This window comes from Saccopteryx bilineata, chromosome 2 (genome assembly GCF_036850765.1).
Source record: "Saccopteryx bilineata isolate mSacBil1 chromosome 2, mSacBil1_pri_phased_curated, whole genome shotgun sequence".
Classification (NCBI taxonomy): Eukaryota; Metazoa; Chordata; class Mammalia; order Chiroptera; family Emballonuridae; genus Saccopteryx; species Saccopteryx bilineata.
The window spans coordinates 307,198,683-307,220,782 of NC_089491.1; the positions used below are offsets into that span (position 1 = coordinate 307,198,683).

The window sequence follows — 22,100 nt, forward strand, 5'->3', positions numbered from 1 at the left end:
GGATTTAAAGAAATCCCAACATCAAGGCATCTTGTGGTTTTTAAAAAGTTTATTATTTTTAAAATCTTTTTCTTTTTTAAAATTTTATTTATTCACTTTAGAGAGGAAAGAGAGAGAAAGAGAGAAGGAAGGAGGAAACATCAACTCCCATATGTGCCTTGACTGGGCAAGCCGAGATTTGAACTGGCGACTTCAGCATTCCAGGTTGACATTTTATCCACTGCGCCACCGCAGCTCAGGCCCATCTTGTGGTTTTTAAAAACATTCACTAATTTATGCATTTGTTCAACAAACATTTATGGGTGTCTCTTATGTTCCAGGCACTGGACTTGTCTCTGGAGTATACAAATGAATAAGACAAGCTAGTGCCAGGAATTTCATTTAGGAGACCTAAGCTTAAGAATACACATACAATGCAAAAAAGTTATACAGTATACAAAATATATTTATAAATGCAGCTTTTTAGAAACACATACTTACAGAAACAAAAGACCTCTTTACTGTGGTTATGGGTCTGTTCCTCTGGGTGTGTGCATGTGTGATGTGCATTGCATGCACATGTTCATGTAAACTCATCCATGTATTCAGAGAGGGCTGTGGGTGTGAGGCACCTAGTGTGTTTCTGATGATATGTCCCTCCCCAAAGCCAGCTGCATGAGTTTCTATTAGATTCTCCCCCTTTTTAAAATTTTATCAGGGCAGGGAGGTAAGCCCTCAGCTGTAGCAATAGGTGTCTCTTCATCTTATATTCCATACCTGACTTTAAACCACATTATACGCTGCTTAAAAAATCTTTAAAATGAGTCCTAAGAGCTTGCTGCCTCCACAGCTTCCTGCAAAGTCTGACCCAGAGACCTAAACTCCCTTCATTCTTCCAGCCAACCTCCACCCCAGCCCTGCAATCTTTCCCTTCACTTGCATATCAATGAGCCTACCTTTCAAACCCTGGATCTTACCCTTATGTATACTCTTCTGGTTCCCGAGGAGGCCCGAGGAGGCTCCCAGCATCCAGAGAGGGGCGGGTTCTGATGGAAAGGTTGTGGGCAGTGGGGCTGATGTGGACAGCTGCCTGGGAAGGGCAGGGAGCTGGCCAAGGCAGGCATGTGGCCAATCAGACCCCTTTTCTTCTTGATGTCCAGCTGTTTCCCCTTCTCCTTCCTCTGCAGGTCCCTCTCCACCCCGTCTGGTCCCCATCCCATTCCTTTGCTTGATGCCAGGAAATTCTCTCTCTCTCCACCCCTTCTACTCCTACCTTCTACTGCACTGCTCTGCACCTCCCACTCTCACTCATCTCTTCCTCGCTTTCTCTGTCTGCTATCTCTTTTTCTTGCCCATTCTCTTTGAGAGGGTAGGCATTTCTGTGGGAGACTGGAAGCTGGCAAAACCCTCTCAGTTTAAGACTTAAGCCAAAAAGATAAGCTCTTCCCCACAAATCTCTGATTGCTTGATTAAATTGCTAAAGGCTATGCCTTTCTCCACACCTCCATGTTAGCTGTTCATCCCATGCCCCATGTCCCTTGAAGAGACTGGAGGCAGTTTTCTTTTAACCCTTTGTTTTGTGAAGTTAAGATGTTATATATGGTAGGGGTTTTCTGCACTGGGAAGAATTCTTGGGTTGCCTCAGAAATGTGACTTTGTATCTGAGGTCTCTTTGTTTTGCTAATGACTTTGCTCTGCCCTATAAATAAAGTGATTTGGGGGTGAAGATCTGCTCTTGCAAGCTATCAGCTGTGCAATAGGTCCTCCCAATCCCATCCATCTTCTTTCTGTGTCATTTACTAATCCTTCCCCGTTCCCACCCAAGACCTGCAAAATTAAGAGTCATGCTGGTTTGTGACACGTTTCCCCCATCCTAAGGACCCCACCCCTCAGATTCAGAGAAGACAGCAGTGAGCATGCGTGAGGGTGGAGGCTTGCCTTCCCAGATTTTTTCTCCATCTAGATCAATGATGTTTATTGACTTTATAGATGAAACCCAAAGATTAAAAGGGCCTGAGAGCTGAGGAACCTGACCATCACCCACCACCTGGAGCCCTGACATCGGAACCATAACAACAAAAGTCACCATATGGAAAGTTTAAAAGTCAAGCAATTCAAAGAGAAAGAGAATAAATATGGGGTAAGATTTGAAAGCCAACTTCAAGCCCTCTGGTAATGATGGAGAGAACATTTTCTAAATCTGCTGAGGTTGGGCCCCAGAGAGGACTTCTGATCACAAACACCAGGAGGCATGGTGTAGTGTCCTCAGGTAACTGAGAAGAAGCCCTCCCCCTACAGGATATACTTAAAGGGAGAAACTCTTTTTCTTCGTGCTGCTACTTCTCTGGGCAGTCCTCAGTGAAGGTGGCGTGGGAGCAGATGTGTCTCCCAGGATTCTGCCAGCCTGCCTGTCTGCCCAGTTCTTCAGTGATGCTCCTCCCTCCTCCTTCCCCCTGATCAGGTACTAAATCCCAGGCGCAAGGCCCCCTAAAGATCATCTAAACCTAAACTCCTTATTGTACATATGGGGAAACAAGACCCAGGGCGGTGAGGTGGCCTATGCAAGGTCACACAAAGCCAGGGTCAGCTCCTAGATTTCCTGACTCTCTCAGGCCAGAGAGTTCTCCTTTGTTCATATGACCCCTCGTCCGTGGGAGCCCTGAGACTGTGTGTCTTGGTGGCCTCAATACAAATGGCCCTGGCAGACAGCTCATCTCTGCCTGGGCACACCGGGTTAAAGGAGCAGATCTAATAACCTGGCCCAAAGGGCAGTGCTTGGCCTGCAGAGTTCCTGGACACCAGCTGCTGTGGAGAAGTCTTGCCCAAGCCCAAGAACCTGGTCATCAGTGCAAGGCATATTCCTGAGCTCCTGGCAGCGTTCTTCTTCCCTCACCCCCGCCCTGCGGAGAGCCACCGAAAGGAGCTTGCTAGGCGGAGCAAGAAAGAGCCCTGGAGGCAGGACAGGCCCCAGAAGCAGATGGTATATTTGGCTGCTGTCTTCTTTCGTTTTCTCTCCACAGTCAGGGCCTGGGCCGCCTCCCACCTGCACCATTTATTCTCTGCGAGAAATGCAGATGCGACTGTTCATTCATTCTGCCTGCCTCCTGCTTCTACTCTCCCTCCCCCATTTCTTGGAGACACATACCTCCCTGCTGTTGCCGTGCCCTCTGCCCTGCAGTTGGTCCTCCCCCAGGGCACAGCCAGCCTCACTTGGCATGCACTGGCACCCCACCACTACCTTCTTCCCACCAATCACTTCAAAACTGGCCTCACCTCTGGGACCCTCCCCCAGCCTTGGCTCTACTTTCATAAACTTGCCTGTCACATGCTCTGGTTCCGTAGATTTCAGGGAAGATCCTAGGATATGTATGTGTGACCTGTGTGGGGACCATCTGACCACCACTGCAGGATGCTCAGCCTCCTAGAGCCCAGGAAGGGGGGCGAGAGGTGTGGGGAGCCTTTCTAATCTGAGCTCCTCGTTAGGAGAAGCAGAAAGCGTGCTGATGGAAGTGACGTGGCAGGCAGTAGGGACACAAGTCTGGCCAGCTGACTCTATTGCTGTCTCTTTCATGGGCAGGGAGGGAGGGGTAAGTAAAAATTTCAGGAACCCTTCTGCTTTTTTTAGCAACAGGGATATATTCCCTGCTGAGGGCTTGTAGTCACATAAGTCCATGACCAGAACTGTCCCTCTCTCGTTCTCAGACACACACGCATGCACGCACGCACACCCTCTACACACTGAGCCTTCCTGACTTCTTTTTTTTTTTAAATTTTTTTATCAACTTTTTATTTTTTAGATTTTATTTATTCATTTTAGAGAGAGGAGACGGGGCGGGGGGAGGAGCAGAAAGCATCAACTCCCATATGTGCCTTGACTAGGCAAGCCTGGGGTTTTGAACCAACGACCTCAGCATTCCAGGTCGATGCTTTACCCGAGGTGCCTTCCTGCCTTCTTGCTCATGCTGTTTCCCCTCCTTCCTGTGTCTTTCCCCAACTTCTCCTCCCTGGTTTCTCTCTGGTCAGGGCAGAGGCTCTCATCACAATCTTTGTGCACACCCTTATTCAAACACTGAAGACATACAGTTATTAATTAATGGATTTTCCCCTTTACCAAGCCTTGAATTCCTCATGGGCATGCTATTTATGTTGCCTATTCATGAGTTCTTAGCTGGAAACCTTGTATGTAGTTGATATCAACTGAAAAATTGCTGAATCAAACTGAAGCAGCTGTTTAGGAGGCAGGATGGGAGTGGTGGGGGTAGCATCTGGTAGTTTTAATCCTAAAGAAGATGGTGTAGGCTGAGAGGATCACAAGCCTACTTCTAGAACCTTCCATACGAAGAGAGATTCTGGGTTACCCCCTTCTCATCCTTCCATGAACATCTGCACAGCTTGTAAATCTTTCCAGAAGAGGCGGCCTTTTGTTCTCTCCCTTGATACAGCTCTGCCCCTGCTTTGTGTTTTTATACGGCATCTCCTCAACTAGTCTGCAAGCTTCCCTCGGCCAGGAAAGGTGTCTGTTTTGTGTCTTTCTGTATTTGGCTCAGTACTGAGCATTTGGAAGACTCTCGACAATTTGGTATCTGTGGGTTGAAAGTCCTGGGTCTTTTGGCTTCAAAAGTAGCTGTCAGATTTCTGGTCTGACTTTAGGAATAATTTTTCATGAGAATTATGAGATTTGGGAAAATTCACCAGGAAAAGGCTTTGGAATTGTTTACTTAAAAGTTTCTTGAGGGGAATACGGGGTGTGTGTGCATATTTGGGGCGACACTAGAATCTATGTAAACACAATAAATTAAATTAAAAAAAACCATTTTTTAAGAATAGGAACCCCTCTTTACCCATCTTTCCAGAGCAAGGAAGAGGTGGTGGCAGGAGGAGAGGGGTGGCAAAGTGACTTTAAGGTATTATTCTTGACCTGTTCACATTGTCAGATTCAAGCAAGATGTTTTTCATATTACTTTATTTCCTCTGCTGTGAAGCATGTTGGAATGTGAAAGTTGTTTCACAAAGTTAACGTGGTCTTCCAAGAGAATAGCTATATGAACAGAGTACACATATATACCTACTTACACACCTGTATATGTAGATACCAACAGCATGGGAGATGAATTTATGCATGGAGGGGGGCTTCCTGAAACCTATAGAAAATAGCAGTGTGTGTGTGTGTGTGTGTGTGTGTGTGTGTGTGTTGATGGGGTGGGGTGGGGTTTACTGTAAAGTCATTTAACTCAAATCCTCTCTGGCTTATGGCTGCAGGGAGCAGACATTCTAGATGAGGTGATGGGATAGACGATGGTGATTGCATTCCTCCTGAAACATACTAGTTTGGGTTTGCGGAGGACTGGTCTCCGCCTCCTCCCACCTCCAGCCACAGGAGCTGTGCTTCCTGAGGGCCTCAGCGGAGAGGCTGACACTGAGAAGTGTGAATAAGGTACAGAAGGGGGCGGATCCAGGCCACAACGCCAGGTTGCTTACAGCCACAAAGCTATATTGACTTTAAGCAGGAGCCTTGGAGAAACCGGCTGCTGCTAGGAAGAATGAGGCAGTTTGTAAGAGCACAGATAAAATAAGCTCGATTTTCTGTAAATTAGAAAAAGAGAAAGATTAGAAAGAGTATAATGCAAACTTCTTGAAGTTAGGGTCTAGCTTAATATGATTTCTTAAAAATCTCTGGATCTTGTCTCAGCCTATCTTGAGGGTAAGCACTATATCGTACTCATTTCTAGAACATCCATCCCCAACCCCACCAACAAATACACTCAGGACTGTAGAGGGGCAATGTCCCCTCGAGGCAGTTCAGCCCATGGGCCCACGTCCTGTGGAGGTCGGCCTGCCAAGCTGCACCTGGGCCAGGTAGGCAGGGCAAGAACTTCGGGGGAGGGCGTTCCATACAGGGAATAAATAACTGCAAAGGAAGGGGATAATATTTAGGACTTGTCTTGCATTAGAGCCAGGTCGAAAGGGTGCAGCAGCAGAATGGAACACGAGCGCTGGAGAGGCCTTGGAACGGTTTACAGATTGTGGGAGCTGAAAGTACAGGGCACAGGAAGGTCAGACAGCAAACGAGAACAGACTGCACCCTCGCCTGGGCTCCCGAGGGCTGCCACTGGAGCTCACCCACAACGGACCGAGGCTTCCACCCCTCCTTCCCACCTCAGGGACACCACTGTAGCTCTGTGTCCTTTAGATCCCAGAAGAAAGAGAGAACATGCACATGGCCTCTGAATCTTCGAGTTGGAACTCCTTCCCCTTGGAAAACCACCTCCAAGGAGGTGAAAAAGAGGAGACATCTGTGACCTGCAACAGCCACCAGGTGTCACTGATGTGTCTGCCTTAGAGGGAAGGCTAATTACGCATGTTGAAGAGGCTTCTGGGAGATTTCCAGGTGCCCCGCCTTTTCTTTCGTGTTTCTCAGGAACCTCTCTGTGAATGGTAAGGACTGGGCCATCCACACTGATAGAGAGCAGATGGCAGGGTGGGGCTGGCGGCTCTGCACCCTCCACTGTGGACGCTGTGTTCCCCAGGCATCGGGCTTCTTGTTCAGAGTGTCCGAGGTGGCTGTAGGATCCAGTTGCACCCTTACAGGCCCGTCCCAGGGCTTGACTCTCCCCCATATCCCCCTGGCTGATTCCCAGGTCCCGAGGCATTCTTCTCCTGGACTGTTCCTCCCTGTTCTCCTTCTGGGAATCATGAGGCCCAGTTAGGAGGCTGTGAGCTGTGTTCACCCTGGAGGAAGAGGACCCCAGCTCCTTCCTGTAAAGAGTAGGCCAGATACAGGCCCTTGTGGGAGCCATGACCTTCTGCCTTCCCTTGGCCTTGCCATTGCACTTCCTTTCTGGAGAATATAGGCCTGCAGAGAGCCAGAATGATGCCTGGTGCCAGTGAACAGGTGCTGGAGCAGCAGTTTTGCAAGACAGATTCTTGGCCAGTGAGGCCTGGGCTTTTTGGCTTTTTGGGGTCAGAGCTGCCCACAAAGGAGGAGTTTCCTGTAAGACTCTCTGAGCCTCACCTCTGGGCTACACCTGACCATTTTCCTGCTTCCCCAGAACTGAGATCTAAATGCCAGTCCGGGCTCAGACTTACTCAGGAGTGATGCGGCTGCGGGGCTGGGGGGGAGGGTATGAGACAGAAATTTGGATATACAGAGAATGTCTTTGGGCGAGGTGGATCCAACCAAGGCCTGGGAAGTCTCGCTCTGGAAGCTGCAGGTGCAGCAGAGTGTGTGGCTTGCCCTGCCTCAGGAAGGTGGGATAAGAAAGGCAAAGATGGAAACAAGACAGGGAGATAGAGAAGACGAAGGTAGCTCAGGCGCCGGGGCCACCAGCATTCAAGTGCAACCAGAGGAGAACTGGGGCGGAGCGTGGCCTAGATGATCACGGACTGCAGCAGGCGGAAGCACATCATGAGGTCCAGCGGGATGGGCGGCTTCAGGTAGTTCCCATCCAGCCTCAGGTAGCGGAGGTGTGGCACATTCTCCAGATCGGAGGAGAAGTCATGGAAGGTGACCAGGTTGTTGGGGCAAATCTGGGTCCCATTGATCTCTGCGGAGAGAGGAGGGGAGAGGTGAGCAGGGAGGAGGGCGGGGTCAGGACTGAAAGGGCTGCAGGCACAGATGAGGGAGGAGACAGTTGACAACTGAGAATAAGGACTCTAGAGTTCTTGCTGGAACTAGCTGACTTTAGGAATGTGTGACCATGGATGAGTCGCCCCTACCTCCAGGCCTGGCTTACTCATTGTAAAATTAATTAAATTGCAATTGATCCAAAATTATTATTAGAAATTCACTCTAAGGAGTCATGGAAAAAGTAAGCTTAGAGCTGAACCTTCACAGTTAGATTATAGGGGAGGGGGGGCGGCATAGGGAATGGGGTTCTGATAAAGGATCCTATTTGAATAGAGTTGTGGAGGCCAAGAAGGTCACAGAAGAATTTGGGAGTAGTAAACAGCACAGTGTGATGAACTAGGGAGAGTGAGCTAGAAAGGTAAATTGTGCCCCAAAATTATAGTTGGCTTTCAAATATTTCACTAAGGATTGGGGCTCTGATCTTCAGCCTGCAGAATGGTGTTAAGCAGGACTGTCATTTTGAGAGGGATGGTAGTATATATGAACTATAGTATCCTGGAGTGTAAAATTTGGAAGGGACCCCTAACGAGGTTTATGCTGCAGAAGAGTGAACCTAGCCACGGTGTGGGGAAGGAGTGGGTGAAGCGGGATCTGAAGCTGGCAGGTGGATGTGAGAATTTCCTGTGACCTGGATGGGAGGCAATGTGGATGGACAGAAGGTAGTCACATTGCCTGAAATAGGGTGACGGGAAGAGGAAAGGGGGTCTGGAGAGGGCATGGGGCCCTAGGGACATGCTGGGGTGGTTGATTCTGATGTGATTAACTGATTGTAGGCTTTCCAATGGAAAATGAGATTTGTTTTCTCCTTCACCTCTTGTTAGATGACAGCAGATGTATCATCTTCTAAATGAATTTCTAGTCTGTCTAAAAATTTCTCATTTATCATCTGGGGGACTGTTTTCCCTTCACCATTGGAGTGGCAGAAATAGCCCTGACATAGATGGATTTTCGTATATCCTTTGTCACTCTGGACTGTCACTTGGCCACCCTGACACTCATCCCCAAGTCTGTGACACGGGGAGAGTGCGTGTGATCTTTCCGACTCGCCCCCAGGAAGCTGGCTGTCCTCTAGCAGCCTGTGCTTCACAAACCGAGAGAGACCTGTCAGTCTTTTATTAGGTATCCTTCTGTTTATATTTTTGGCCTAAACAGCATCCTGGATGGGAGTAATTTGTTGCCTCAGTTTACTACTTGCAGGGTAAAATTAGATAGTTTTCCCTTTCCCTGATTTTTTTTTTTTTTTTGCCAGATTTTAAAGAGCCCCCTCCCACTCTGTGTAATTATCCCAGATGAGTGAACTAGCCTGGTCTCCCTGCCACTCATTTCAAGATAATAGAAACTCAGCAATCTCCCTCTCATCCTTTGGCTGGAGACTAAGGATTCCTATTATTATTTCAGGAGCGCTTCTCTTCCCCTCTGGTTCCTTCATCCCTGCAGCTGCAGAATTCCTTGCGTGAGTGTGGCCTGCTTTTTGTTTAAAGACCAGAAAACGTTGTATCTTTTGTTTTTAAAACTTTCTGCTGATGCTTTGATTCAAGCTGACACTTTTTTTTTTAACAAGGACAGAAAGAGTCAGAGAGAGGGATAGATAGGGACAGACAGACAGAAATGGAGAGAGATGAGAAGCATCAATCATCAGGGTTTTTTTTGTAACACCTTAGTTGTTCATTGATTGCTTTCTCATATGTGCCTTGACCAGGGGGCTACAGCAGACCAAGTAACTCCTTGCTCGAGCCCACGACCTTGTGTCCAAACTGGTGAGCTTTGCTCAAACCAGATGAGCCCGCGCTCAAGCTGGTGAGCTCAGGGTCTCGAACCTGGGTCCTTTGCATCCCAGTCCGATGATCTATCCACTGCACCTCTGCCTGGTCAGGCTCAAGCTGACACTTTTGATGGAAGCAAAATTGCCACTCTTTGCTTCTTCTTTTGGGCTGCAATTGATGATACTTCATAGCCTGGGACCCTGTAAATGTATCTTAGGCAAATTCTTCCTTAAATGTACTGTCTTATATGACTAACTACTCCAGCTTTCCAGATAGATTCAGAAAGCACCCACATACTGACATGTTTTCTGGATGCTGCATTTGTAATAGTTGCAGACCCTGAATATACAGGGGTGGGCAAAAGTAGGTCTATAATTGTGAGTACACAAAACAAAATTTATTCTTGTATTCTTATTTATTTATTAATTACTGTATTATTTATTACTATTATTAACCTACTTTTGCCCACTCCTCTATCGCTGCCTCTCTGCATATACCTTTTACAGAGCCTTCAAAACCTCGCACAGACTTGGGGGGATTCTGCATCTCACAGCTGCCAGTTTCTGCAGTGGACGGGCCCAGGACACTTCAGAGTGAGCATTTAAGTGTCATTGCTCTGCTTTTAGGAGACTGTTTAGGACTGTATTCTATGTCTACCCTACTTACAGATCTGGAGGGAAAAGAAGCTGGGACTCATAAGAAGAGATGGAGGAAGAGAAGCGAGTACCCTCCAAGCATAGTATTCTGGGCTCTGTGCCCGTGTGAAATGATTAAATCGTCATATTAACTTTATGCGAAGCATTATTCCCATTCTCACTTTACAGATGAGGGAACTTCCTGGAGAGGTCAAATGTTGGTTCAGGGTCATACAGATAGCAGCCAAGATTTGAAGTCTAGTGCCAAACAGGGTGCTTTGGCACACCCTCACCCTGAGGCTCCTGAGAAAGGGCTGAGGTGGTGAGTCCCCGATCGCTCCCTGTGGCCTGCCCCCCGCCCCCCACCCCACTCACTCTCGATGCTGTTGTTGTTGAGGTACAGGTGCTCCAGCTTGTTGTTAATGTCAGGCACACTGCTGATCTTGTTGTGTGACAGGTGGAGCACGAGCAGGTTGGAGATGTTAAAGGCGTTCTTGGGGAGGCCCCTGTCAGACAGCTTGTTATAGTTAAGGTGAATGAAGGCAAGGTTGGGGAAAGCCTTGAAGTAGCCACTAGGGATCATATCGATCCTGTTGCTGTCCAGGTAGAGCTGGTGAATGGCTGTGGGGACCTTGGGTGGCATCTTTTTCAGGGTGTTGTGGGCCAGGTTGAGCTGCATGAGGCTCTTGAGGCCTCGGAACGTGTCAGGCCTGAGGACGTTGTCACTCAGCCTGTTGTGCTGGAGATCCAGGAGCAGCAGGTTCTCCAGCTTGCTGAAGACACCAGGTGGGATCCTGGAGATCTGGTTCTGGCTCAACCTCAGCTGCTCCAGGTTCCGGGGCAGGGCGGAGGGCACCTCTTCCAGCTGGTTCTTCTCCATGTAGAGGAACGCCAGGCTGGGTAGTTGCTCCAGTACTTTTTGGTCCACCTTGCGAATTCGGTTGTTGTCCAGGTTGACCCACCTCAGGTCTGAGGCATTCCTGAAGGACTCCACGGGGAGCTCAGTTATGAAGTTATTCTGGAGATAGAGATAATGGATGCGAGGTGGGATAACAGGGACCTTTCTAAGGTTGCGGCTATCACAGTAGAGGGCAGATGGGAAATCATGGGGGCAGTAGCATTCCCGGGGACAGTCAGGAAAGATAGATGGAGGGCCTGGTGGGAGGGGAGGAGGCAGCTCTGTAGGCTCCGATGGCTCACGGGGCGGAAAAGGCCTGGGTGTGGGCCTGGGCTTAAGCCTGGGCTTGTGCCCGGGTTTTGGTCGTCTTGGTGGCTGTCCTTGGGTCACTGAGGCCAAGATGAGGAGGAGTGAGAGGAGCAAGGAGAGGGATGACCTCATGATCTGGGTGATGCACCTGCAGGAAGGAGATGAGGGAGCTCGTTAGCCTGTTGGGCTTCCGTACTCAGAGGCCATGTCTTCGCAGTTAAAGTCAGCCAGAAGGGAAATCAGGGGAGCTGTGGGGGGGACCTATGGAAGCATTTCCTGGTTTGCCTGTATCTAGCCGGTGAGACAGTAATAAGGGCTTGAGGGTCTGGATTCCCTGCCCAGAGACCTAGCCATTCAATGTATTCAGCAGTTCTGGAGAATGAATCCTCCTAGCAGAAAGCACACTGGGTTGTGAACCAGGAGTCCTGTGGCTTTCTCTCTAGCCCTCAGTCTTCCCATTTGTGAGCACGAGAAAATCATTCTTGTCCTTATAAGAGGGATGTTAAGATATAAGATACGTGCCTGACCTGTGGTGGCGCAGTGGATAAAGCGTCGACCTGGAAATGCTGAGGTCGCTGGTTCGAAACCCTGGGCTTGCCTGGTGAAGGCACATATGGGAGTTGATGCTTCTAGCTCCTTCCCCCCTTCTCTCTCTCTGTCTCTCCTTTCTCTCTCTCTCTCTCTCTCTGTCTCTCCCTCTCCTCTCTAAAATGAATAAATAAATAAAATTAAAAAAAAGTTAAAAAAAAAGAAAAAAAAAGATATAAGATACGTGAACCACAGAGTCCTGGCGAGTTACATTCTGGAAGAGTCCCTAGAGATCCCACAGCTCAGTGGTTTTCAAGCTGTGCTCCTATTTCTACGTCGCCCCCTGAGGGAGGAAGATCAAGGGGATGGCCCTGGGGCACCCCCCCCAGTCACTCCTGCGCCAACCTGAGCAACTCTGTGTGTTTTTTATTTTGTTATATATATTGAGGTTTAACTATAACATTCAACAACTCTGATAGAGTTAATATCCAAAATATATAAAGAAATCACAAACCTCAGCAACAAATAAGCAAAGAATTCAATAAAAAAAAATGAGCAGAGGACCTGAACAGATACTTCTCTCAAGAAGATACACAAATGGCCAACAGATATATAAAAAGATGCTCCTCTTCACTAACTATTAGAGAAATGCAAATCAAAACTACAATGAGATACCACCTCACACCTGTTAGATTTGCTATTATCAACTAGATAGGTGATAACAAGTGTTGGAGAGGCTGTGGAGGAAAAGGACCCCTTATTCACTGCTGGAGAGAATGCAAACTGGTACAGCCATTATGGAAGAAAGTATGGTGGTTTCTCAAAAAATTAAGAGTAGGATTACCATATGACCCAGCAATCCCAGATATCTACTGGATATCTACCCCAAAACCTCAAAAACATTGGTACTCAAAGATGCATGTACCCTCTTGTTCATAACAGCATTATTCATGGTGGCCAAGACATGGAAACAATCAAAGTGTCCCTCAATAGAGGATTAGATAAAGAAGATGTACATTTGTACAATGGAATACTACTCAGCCATAAGAAATGATATACTGCCATTTATGACAACATGATGGACCTTGAGAACATTATACTGAGTGAAATGATCAAATCAGGAAAAGCTAAGAACTCTGGTTTCACACACAGGTGGAATGTAAAACTGAAACACTTGGACATAGATGAAACTGATGTACCAGAGGGAGGGGTGGGGAGGGGGGGATTAAAGAGGGACGCATATATGGTGATGGAAAATGATTTAACTTCAGTGATGGGCACACAATACATTTAGCAGTTCAAAGGCTATAGTGATGTTTACCTGAAACCTATGTACTCTTATTGATCAATGTCACCTCATTAAATTTAATTTCTAAATAAAAAGAAAAGAAAGGAAAAGGAAGAATCTACCTTTGAAGTTCTGGAGGGAAGAAGTGACTTGCTAGGGCCAGGAAGCTCTTTAACAAAGACGAAGCCCAGGTCTCCTGCCTCCCAGGGTGGGGCCTGTGGGAATCCAGGGAAGGAAGAAAAGTGCTGCAGACACTGAGCCTGAGCGGGCGTGCCCCCTGTTTGCCCCTCTCCCACTGGATTCAGCTCAGCGAGCACTGTTTTTTTGCCCCCCAGGAGACACACCAAGAATTCTACTTAGATGTGGAGGCTTCTGGGAAAGTAAACAGGGAAGGAATCGAAAGCTGTGGGGAAACCACTTTTGTTTCTTGTGGCCCGGAATTGCTGCTCTCACAGCCATTTGAGCTGCTGGTGTTGAGGCATCAAGAACTTCCTGCTAACCTCAGTAACATGGTAGAGCAGGTTGCTGAAGGATCTTTTGGGGTTGCCTTTCCCATTGGCTCTGAGGACCCCTCAGATAAGTCTATGTGGTTTGAGTAGAATTAAGCTGGGAAAATAGCAATAGACTCAAGGTTGTAGCCACAAAGTGGTAGCTCCCACAAGCTTCCCCCGGGCCTGGCTGAGAAGGGCCCAGGGAAGGGGTTTCATGTACCATCCCTTCCTCAGAGCCTTCATCCTAACGACACCCCTTCAGGTATTCAGGCAGAGTCATCATCTTATATTTCTTCCACTGGCCCCTCTTGCTGCTTCCACAGACAATTGTGGTGTCTGCCCTCTCCTCTTCTGGGATCAGGGGCATGGTGGGGATGCAGGCTTCTTGGGGTTCTCTGAGCAAGAGTGGGCTGGAGTGTATTCTCAGCTTTATCTAGACCCATGATGGCGAACCTATAACACACATGTCAGCTCTGACATGTGTAGCCATTTTTAATGACACATGGCCAAATGTGGCCACATACCAGAGAAGTATAGGGCCACATGCCAAGAAGGACGTTTCATCCTTGACTCCTGCACGGCCGGATGCAGTAGCCGAGGATAAAACATTTGCTGTAGTGTAGACACTCTGTGCTGGAGGTCTGTAAGCCAAAACAACAGAACTCCAGCACAGACCGTCTAATTCTGGGACTTCCGGTTAGGCCGTTAGGGAATCTTTGACCTCACTTCCAGCTAGTGGAGAAAGGAGCAGCAGAACAACGTGGGGGACGCATCTCTGGGGGTCCTGTGATTGCCATAACCAACAACCACATAACCATAGCAACCATCATCCATTCTATTGTTCTGGGGCATCGTGGATTTCTAATTGACCATCATTATTGAGATAAGTGAGGGGGAGGCTGGGAGAGGCAAGGGCCTGTGCTATGGGTGCCGTTTCCCGCCATTAGAAATAGCGGCAGCCATCTTAATTTACATAAGATGCAACTTGCAGAATTTCAAGACAACATGTGGGCTCAGGTGTTTGTCGACTTGAGGTCAAAGCTTGAGACTCTGGAAAGGTGCCACTTGGAGAATCAAGAAGAGTGCCACTATGAACAGGAAATTTGGAGTGCCAGACACTTTTAGCACCCTGAAAAATATAGCAATAGCTTTACTCACAATTTTTCCCTCTACGTACTTTTGTGAGACCTTATTCTCAGCGTTAAATAATATCAAAACCAACAAAAGAAACAGATTGACAGGTGAAGTTAGTAGTGCTTGCTTGGGCTTGAAGTGTACAAAATACCAACCTTCAATTGAAGATTTAGCCAATGAAATTCAGCAACAAAAAAGTCACTAATAGGCAGGTTAGTTAAAGAATTCCCCTCCCCCTCACTTATCTTAGTTCACGGCACCCCACACAAGTTAAATAATATCAAGACCAACAAAAGAAACTGACTGACAGATGAACAAAGAAGTCACTAAGCAGGTAATTTAAATAATTAGTTTTTGGTTTATTAAATACAGTTATATATTACAATTATACATTTTTGTAATTTAAACTATAAATATCGTGAAATTATGGATTTTTTCTCGAAGTGACACACCACCCGAGTTATGCTCGGTTTTTTGGCGAATTTTGACACACCAAGCTCAAAAGATTGCCCATCACTGATCTAGCCTCTGTGATCACTGCCTCTGTTTCAGGCCACCTGTCCTCTTTCCTTTGAACCTGCATCAGCTTGGACTCCTCCCTGCAAAAGAGACTGACTCAGTGCTGGTTTCTTGCTGGTTTTACTCAAACGAAGACAATAGAAGCCCATCACCAGCTGCTTAGTCCTGGGCCAGGTGCTCAGGAGAAGCTGAATGTGAAAAAAAAAAAAACCGAGAGAAAAGACAAAACTTAACCCTGGAGGTTCGGTGGGAGTCTTCCACACTTACACACACACACACACACACACACACTTCTGTACTATACACATAAGCAAAATCATGTTCGCATGAACTCTGAGTGCATGTGTAAGCCTTTATATACACTGAATGCAGAAAGAAGGATGGAAGGAAGGAGGGAGGGAGGGAAGCAGAGAAACAGACACATGAGGAAGAAGGAAGCATGAGATTGCCTGTAGCCTCTGTTGCTTTTCCACCTCCCTTTAAAGTGGCCTCTCCCCAGGCCACCTCTCCAAGGGGGTACAGAGGGCCATTTTCCCTGGGCCTTCTGTCACAAAGGAACTTTTAGTTAGATTCTTGGCTTTATCTACAGTTGAGGCTGTAACAATCTCAGGATACACTGAAAGGATGGAAAAGAAAAGACATTCATCATAAAACTACACTTGGAGTCTTATGGTTGAACTGATGCCACTTGATGAACTATGGATTAATATCTTATAAGTCCTGTAATTTTCTTAAAAATAACACCATCATTTTGCACATAAATTTTAAGGAGGCAGTTAAAGCATTAGTATGCTAAAAATGAACATTTTTTGAAGCTCCAGTTTTTGTGATACTGAATTTTTTTTTGTTTTTACATTTATTTATTTTCTTATTTAATTGGAGGCACAGCGTCTTGCCTCCAAAATACTCCCCAGTACTGGCTAGGGCTCCCAATTTCCTGGCATTGCCTTTGTCACCAAAAGCATCTGTCAGGCACTGGGCCCTGAGTTAAGTAGAAAAAACTTGTCCAGAGCTTCCAGCAAAAGCCCACTCTGTGAGGCACACTGACTCAGGCCTTTGCTGGGAGGGGCTTTTTAGTGGCTCAGGAACTGGTGGCCCTAGTCCTCATTATTAGGAGTGACAGGATCACAGGTCAGCTACAGTTCTACCTGGCAAGCCAGCTTCTCACGCCTTCCATCAGAAATAAACATAGGCCTTCCTCCCCCTCCTCCACCCAGACCCTTCAGAACTTTTCTGATCTGCCCAACAGTCCTCCTGATCCTTTCACATTCCAAACCTCTGGAGGCTGACAGAGCTCCTCCCAGAGCAGACGGGAGGTGCCCCTACGAAAAGCTCTGGGCCTCTTCCGCCAGTTCTGTGGAGAAACTGGATCTGTTAACTCCCTTTCTCTTAGCCTGTGGGTAAACCATTCTGTGTGTGTGTGTGTGTGTGTGTGTGTGTGTGTGTGTGTGTGTGCCGCCCGCCCATGCTTTTTTCTTGAGGAAATAGCGTTCATTTCTAAGGCTTTTCTCATTGGGCAACACCTCTTCCTGCCGGAGTGTGGCTGTCCAGAGGGAGCTCCTGACAGCACAGCTCTGGCAAGGCACTGTGATGTCCTAAATCCCCGAAACCACAATCTGTGTGACTAACTGAAAGTCCCTGAACTCCATGGGGTGTCATAGTTCCCCAAAGTCTAATTTCTTATGCTTTTGCCTTCCAGAACCTCTGTTCAATCATAAGTTCTCTTAGGGTGGGTCATAAGTGTGTGTGATTTTTTGTTTTTTGTTTTTTTGAATGAGAGAGAGAGAGAGGAAGGGAGAGAGAGGAGAAGCATCAACTCAGTTATGGCATGGTAGTTGTTCACTGAATGGTTTTCATATGTGCCTTGGCCAGGGGGCTCAAGCTGAGCTAGCAACCCCACACTCAAGCCAGCGACCTCGGGTTTTCGAACCTAAGACTTAGGGTCCCAGGTCGATGCTCTATCCATTGCACCACCACCGATCAGGCCCAAGTGTGTGTGGTTTTTAAATTTCTTATGCTTTTCCACCACCCAACTTTTCCCCGGATGTGCTCTCTGCTCAATCACTGAACGCTGGTTGACCACTGACAATCACTGACCTTGTGCAGCCCTATTTGCTAGCACTGGCTCTCAAAACACTGCTGCAATTGCTTTACGCAACTCAAAATTCAATCTTGCCCTTTAGGAACAATTCCTAAGAGCATTTTAAATTAAAATTTGAGTTCTAATATAGGAGATCTGGGTTTGACTCCTGGCTCTGCCCCTCTGCCCCAGACCTCAGGCTCCTCATCTGTGTAAGGATCAAATGAGATCATGCACATGAAGTCATGTCATAGTGTGGAAGCTCTTTACAAATAGCAAGGCTTTAGTTTATTTATTGATTTGTTTATAAGAGCAGATTCTCTATAGCCGGGGTTGGGAACCTATGGCTTGCGAGCCAGATGTGGCTTTTTTGATGGCTGCATCTGGCTCGCAGACAAATCTTTAATAAAAAAATAATAATGTTAAAAATATAAAACATTCTCATGTATTACAATCCATTCATTTCCTACCGCTCATGTTCATGGTTGCGGATGGCTGGAGCCAATCACAGCTGTCCTCTGGGACAACACCAAATTTTTATTGGATAATATGTAACATACATGGGTCGTTGTATGGCTCTCATGGAATTACATTTTAAAATATGTGGCGTTTATGGCTCTCTCAGCCAAAAAGATTCCCGATCCTTGCTCTAGAGAGACTCTGATTTTAAAGCGAGCTAGCCCTCCTCTCTATCTCATGAATTCATTCATTTAAAATTTGAATACCCAGCAATGGTGCAATGTTTAGGTTCAGGGTAGTTATGGCTTGAGGTCAACATGAACTTGCCAAGCCACTAGGAGAAAGTTTAGGGTCATAGGCTGTGTATGGAGAATTGGGAATTGGGGTTGGCTGGGAGTGAGATTGGGTGTGTCTCCTCCAGTTAAAGGATTACTCCACACTACTTACTGGCATTCTTCTTTTTTGTCAGCATCCCTGTCTAGTTGGTCACCCCTAAAACTCTATGGTTTAACCCAGCCAGTGACCCCGCTCTGAAAAATGGGGCTGCCTCCTGACTGAGAGCCACACCCATAGACATTGGCATGACTCTTTCCCTATTCCCGCCTTTCTGTTTTAAACTCAGACTCCTGAAAGCCATCCTGTCCCCTTTATGTCTTCCTGACGCCTGGAAGGGAGTTGAAAGCTGGGACTATCAGGTGCTCTTTGCCTGTTTGCTGGCAGAAGAGCAAGGCAGGCCCACTTAGGCTGCCCGAGGCTCTCTTAAGGCCTATAACTAGGGCTTGTGTGGTCCTAAGTTAACAAGAGGGCTGAACACAATGAATTCAACACACCACTGATGCAGCTTCCCAGGGGGGTGAAATCAGTGTAAGGGCGGGGCTGACCTGGCGGTGGGGGAAGAGCTGCACGGTGCAGACTGCACAGGAGAAAAGGGTTCTCAGCCTGTCCACCACTACCTAGTGACATGAACTTGCTCTCAGCCTCAGTTTTCTTACCTGTAAAAGGGGGAAAACAAAATCATCCCTATCCTTGTATTTCTCACCCAGTTACTGTCAAAAACAACCGTGTTAAGTAACTTTAAAATGTGCTACAGATAAAAAAAAAGTGCTAAAACTAAATATAACACCATGATAGAGAGACCATCTGCCTCTGCGGAATCTACCACAGGACAAATTGTAAACAGAGTGAAGTTATTTTGGCCTCAAGCCACTAGTGCAGAAGAGCAAGTTTTCCATTGGAGGTTTGGAGAAGGAGCAAGGGTGAGGTGGCTGGCTCCTCATCTCACCGTCTCCTTCTTGCCCCCATCCCCAGAATAATCTGTCTGATGCCGTAGGTGCTTATAGACCTGGGTCCTAACCCTGCAACTCTTCAACTTCTTCACTGGATGCTCTTGGGCAAATCTCTTGCCTCGACTAAGCTTCAGTTTCCTGATCTGTAAAATGGATACAATAACACTGTCTTATATTGATTTGAGGGTTAAATGAGTGGATGTATTTAAAGTGAGTGCTCAGTAAATGTTGAGTTATTGTTGACATTATGTCAAAGTAATGGGGTCTCTTTCCTCCAGTTTGGCCAGAGGGCAGCTCAGCCCTCTACCAGATGGCAAGGATCTTGCTGGTGGTCCTGGCTTATGGATCCCCACTGCCACTCTTTCCCACAGAGCAACTTCCTCTCTCTCTCTGGGCCTGTGAGACTACACTCGGGTCTCAGAACCAACTAATAACAGAGACCAAAGAATCTTCCAGCCACCTGCGACTGCTCACTCTGAATTTCCACTCACTACCCCCCCCCATGCCTTTCTGTAGCCGGTGAGAGAATGCTAGTGAGGGAAGGCACACAGCTGGCTGTGGGGTCCCATCGTAATGAATGACTTCCCCTCCCAACCTTTCACATCTGGCTTTTTTGCCCTTTCCATCCTTGAAATGCTCCATCCTCACATGCCCAATAAATGGGGTGCCCATTGGGCAGCGCTTGTTGTCTAGCCATCTTCTGTGTGAGGCCATCAGAACAGACAGCCAGAGGGCAAGAGGAGGGGAGATCTACATGGGGATGGGGAGAGGACCGTCACAGTGTCTCAGGGGCTCAGCACAGACAGATTAGCCGGTGAGGGGAAACAGATACTTGTGAAGCTATCTTAGGGGAACTTTCCCTCTAGGATGCTCTCCCATGATATGGCTACAGGTGCTTGCAAGTAGGACAGAAGGGGAAGATCGTAGATCTTTCCTGCTCCCTGAGCACCGATTCCTGCTTCCCCAAAGAGAGTGGCCCATTTGGCACACTCTGGGGCTCCTCCCTCAGACAGCCCTTGTCCAGGAAACCACACAGCCCTCTCTCCAGCTAGCGCTGCCGGGAATCCTGGGCTCTTCGGTCCCCAGGTCGCCCTCAGGCCCCTGGTTCAGGCTCTCGAGCCCTGGCTGACCATTTGTATTAAAATAATGACAGCTGCCCGGGTTTCTGTTCAGTAGGTCTGGAGCAAGGGGTTCAGACTTTTATATCTTTAGTAAGCCCCTCCATTCCCCCTCCCATACCCCCAGGTGATTGTGAAGATCAGTCATAGTCGGGGAGCCTCATCTGGCTCACCCATGCCTGTCTTGAGACAGCATTCTGTTGTTGAGATGGACAAGGGTCACTCTATTTGGGAACAAGCCCCATTCAGTTCCCCTCCAGTTTCCCCCTCCCTACTCATTAAAAAACTACTATCTTTCTTCTCTGTTATAAAGACTCCTTGCCAACTTAAGATAATTTAGAAATGGCTTTAAAGAGAAATACTTTCTGGCTGCCTGCAGAAAGATCAATGAGCTGCCTGCCTCCTGAGCTGGGGATTAGGACCTCTAAGGCTTAGAAGCTGGATTCTTTCTTCTCTTTTTCTCCAAAAGCCAGTGGTTTGGACCAGTGAGACAGAGAAATTCAGAGCAACTGGGAAGATACTGTGCAGGTTGGAGAGACACATTTTCCCCTCCTACCCAATTAAGTTCTAAAGAACGGAGAAAGCCTTCCAACTCCTGTGCTTGTTCATGTCCTCCCTGCTCCGCTGGGACTCGGCACACATGATTTTCTTTGGCTCTGCCATCTCAGTGGGAAGACACACTTTCTCTTTGCTCTGAAGAGGCATGTGAGAGGGTGAGAGACGAGATGCTGTGTGTGTGTGTGTGTATGTGTCTAGTTCTGCACGTCATGTGCAGTCAGAGAGTGCAGGTGAATGGGCAGAAGCCTTTATGTGTGTATATTTGTGTGTGTGTATGTGTGTGTGCAGAATGAAAGTACGGCTTCTGTGTAGTGTGTGTGTTTATGTGCCTGTAACAAGGAGTGACAATATGTGAAAGGTGCAGAGAAATGGGCTCTTGATTCTGGTTTCTATGGAAATGCCTGATCTGTAAAAATACCACATGCAGCATAACTTTGTGCTACAACACGTGTCTATACCAAGAAAGTTTCACTTTTTCAAATAACACAGGTAGAGGATGGTGAAGAGAAGAAAGAGAAATAGGGTGCAGAAGCAATGAGGAAGACTCATTCGCGCTCATCTGAGAGGAGATAAAGGTAGAAGGAGGGAAGGAAGAGACAGAGACTAGATCAATAACCTAGCCTGGACACAGCAGGAGGACACTTGCTGGAGGAAGGAGGCTTCCTACCCATCTCCCGACTGGGCTTACCTGCACACACCTGCCTCTGCTCTCAGTTCTGGGTTAGTCCCCGGCAAGGCTCCCTCCTCTTCCTCCCCCACCCTTCAGTGGAGCTGTGGCAACAGAGAGCCAGCTAGAAGTTCTGATCTTCCAGTGGTGCAAGTGTGCTTGTGTTTGCCTGACTTTTCTTCTACCAGATTCTATTGGGGTGGGGAGGTTAGGTTAGGGGGAGGGACAGGCAGATTGTAGGAAGGGAGGAGAGAAGGGAGGGAGGAGAGAAGAGAGGGCGGGAGCTTGGGAAAGGAGGAATGACAACAATAAAGTCTTTATTTGGCAGCCAGAACTCCCAAAGACTTCATCCACACGCCATGCCCACTAACAAACTCATTTTTAATAACATTTCCTTCTTCTGCTGCTGCTTCTGGGGGGAAATTGTTTGACCCATGTTTGGAAATCAAGCCAAAATAACAGAGGAAAAGGCATGAAAAGCAAACTCTGTGTGGGCCAGAGCTGGATGGCTGGGTTCACACCGGCCCGTTTCATTCCTCCTCCTAGCGATTGCTCTGCTTCCCATTGCTCCCTCGGTGTTAAATTTCTGAACCGAGGTGTGGGACATTTTCTCTGAGCAGTAACCACCTTTTCCTAAGTCATCTTCTCTAGGAGGTTGCTGAGGAGGTGGAGCCTCCCTGTGCAGTGAGCTGGCATGGGAGAGAGCCAGGGTCTGGCTGTCAGAAAGATGTTATGAGGACCAGAGAGGGCAAAATCTGGCC

The 22,100-nt window shown here is 47.5% G+C and overlaps 1 protein-coding gene across 2 annotated transcripts; it reads right to left on the reverse strand.

Annotated features, from left to right (window-relative positions):
- Nucleotides 1-4,925: 4,925 nt before the first annotated feature.
- PRELP (proline and arginine rich end leucine rich repeat protein) lies at nucleotides 4,926-21,515 on the reverse strand. 2 transcript variants are annotated; one of them, XM_066261650.1, is made up of 4 exons: nucleotides 21,361-21,515; nucleotides 13,150-13,242; nucleotides 10,380-11,359; nucleotides 4,926-7,523 (listed from the first exon to the last, which is right to left on the reverse strand). In XM_066261650.1, the coding sequence occupies exons 3-4, from the start codon at nucleotides 11,341-11,343 to the stop codon at nucleotides 7,348-7,350; spliced, it is 1,140 nt and encodes a 379-aa protein (XP_066117747.1). In that variant the 5' UTR covers nucleotides 11,344-11,359; nucleotides 13,150-13,242; nucleotides 21,361-21,515; the 3' UTR covers nucleotides 4,926-7,347. The 2 variants fall into 2 exon arrangements, with proteins under 2 accessions (XP_066117747.1, XP_066117746.1); XM_066261649.1 differs by lacking the exon at nucleotides 13,150-13,242.
- Between the last annotated feature and the right edge of the window lie 585 nt (nucleotides 21,516-22,100).

What these genes read in the sequence shown, in the direction of transcription:
- PRELP (XM_066261649.1), bottom strand. Translation starts at nt 11,343, where the DNA reads ATGAGGTCATCCCTCTCCTTGCTCCTCTCACTCCTCCTCATCTTGGCC. An exon ending in CAACAACAACAGCATCGAGA is followed by an intron (nt 7,524 to 10,379) that starts GTGAGTGGGGTG and finishes CTCTCTCCGCAG; the next exon opens with AGATCAATGGGACCCAGATT.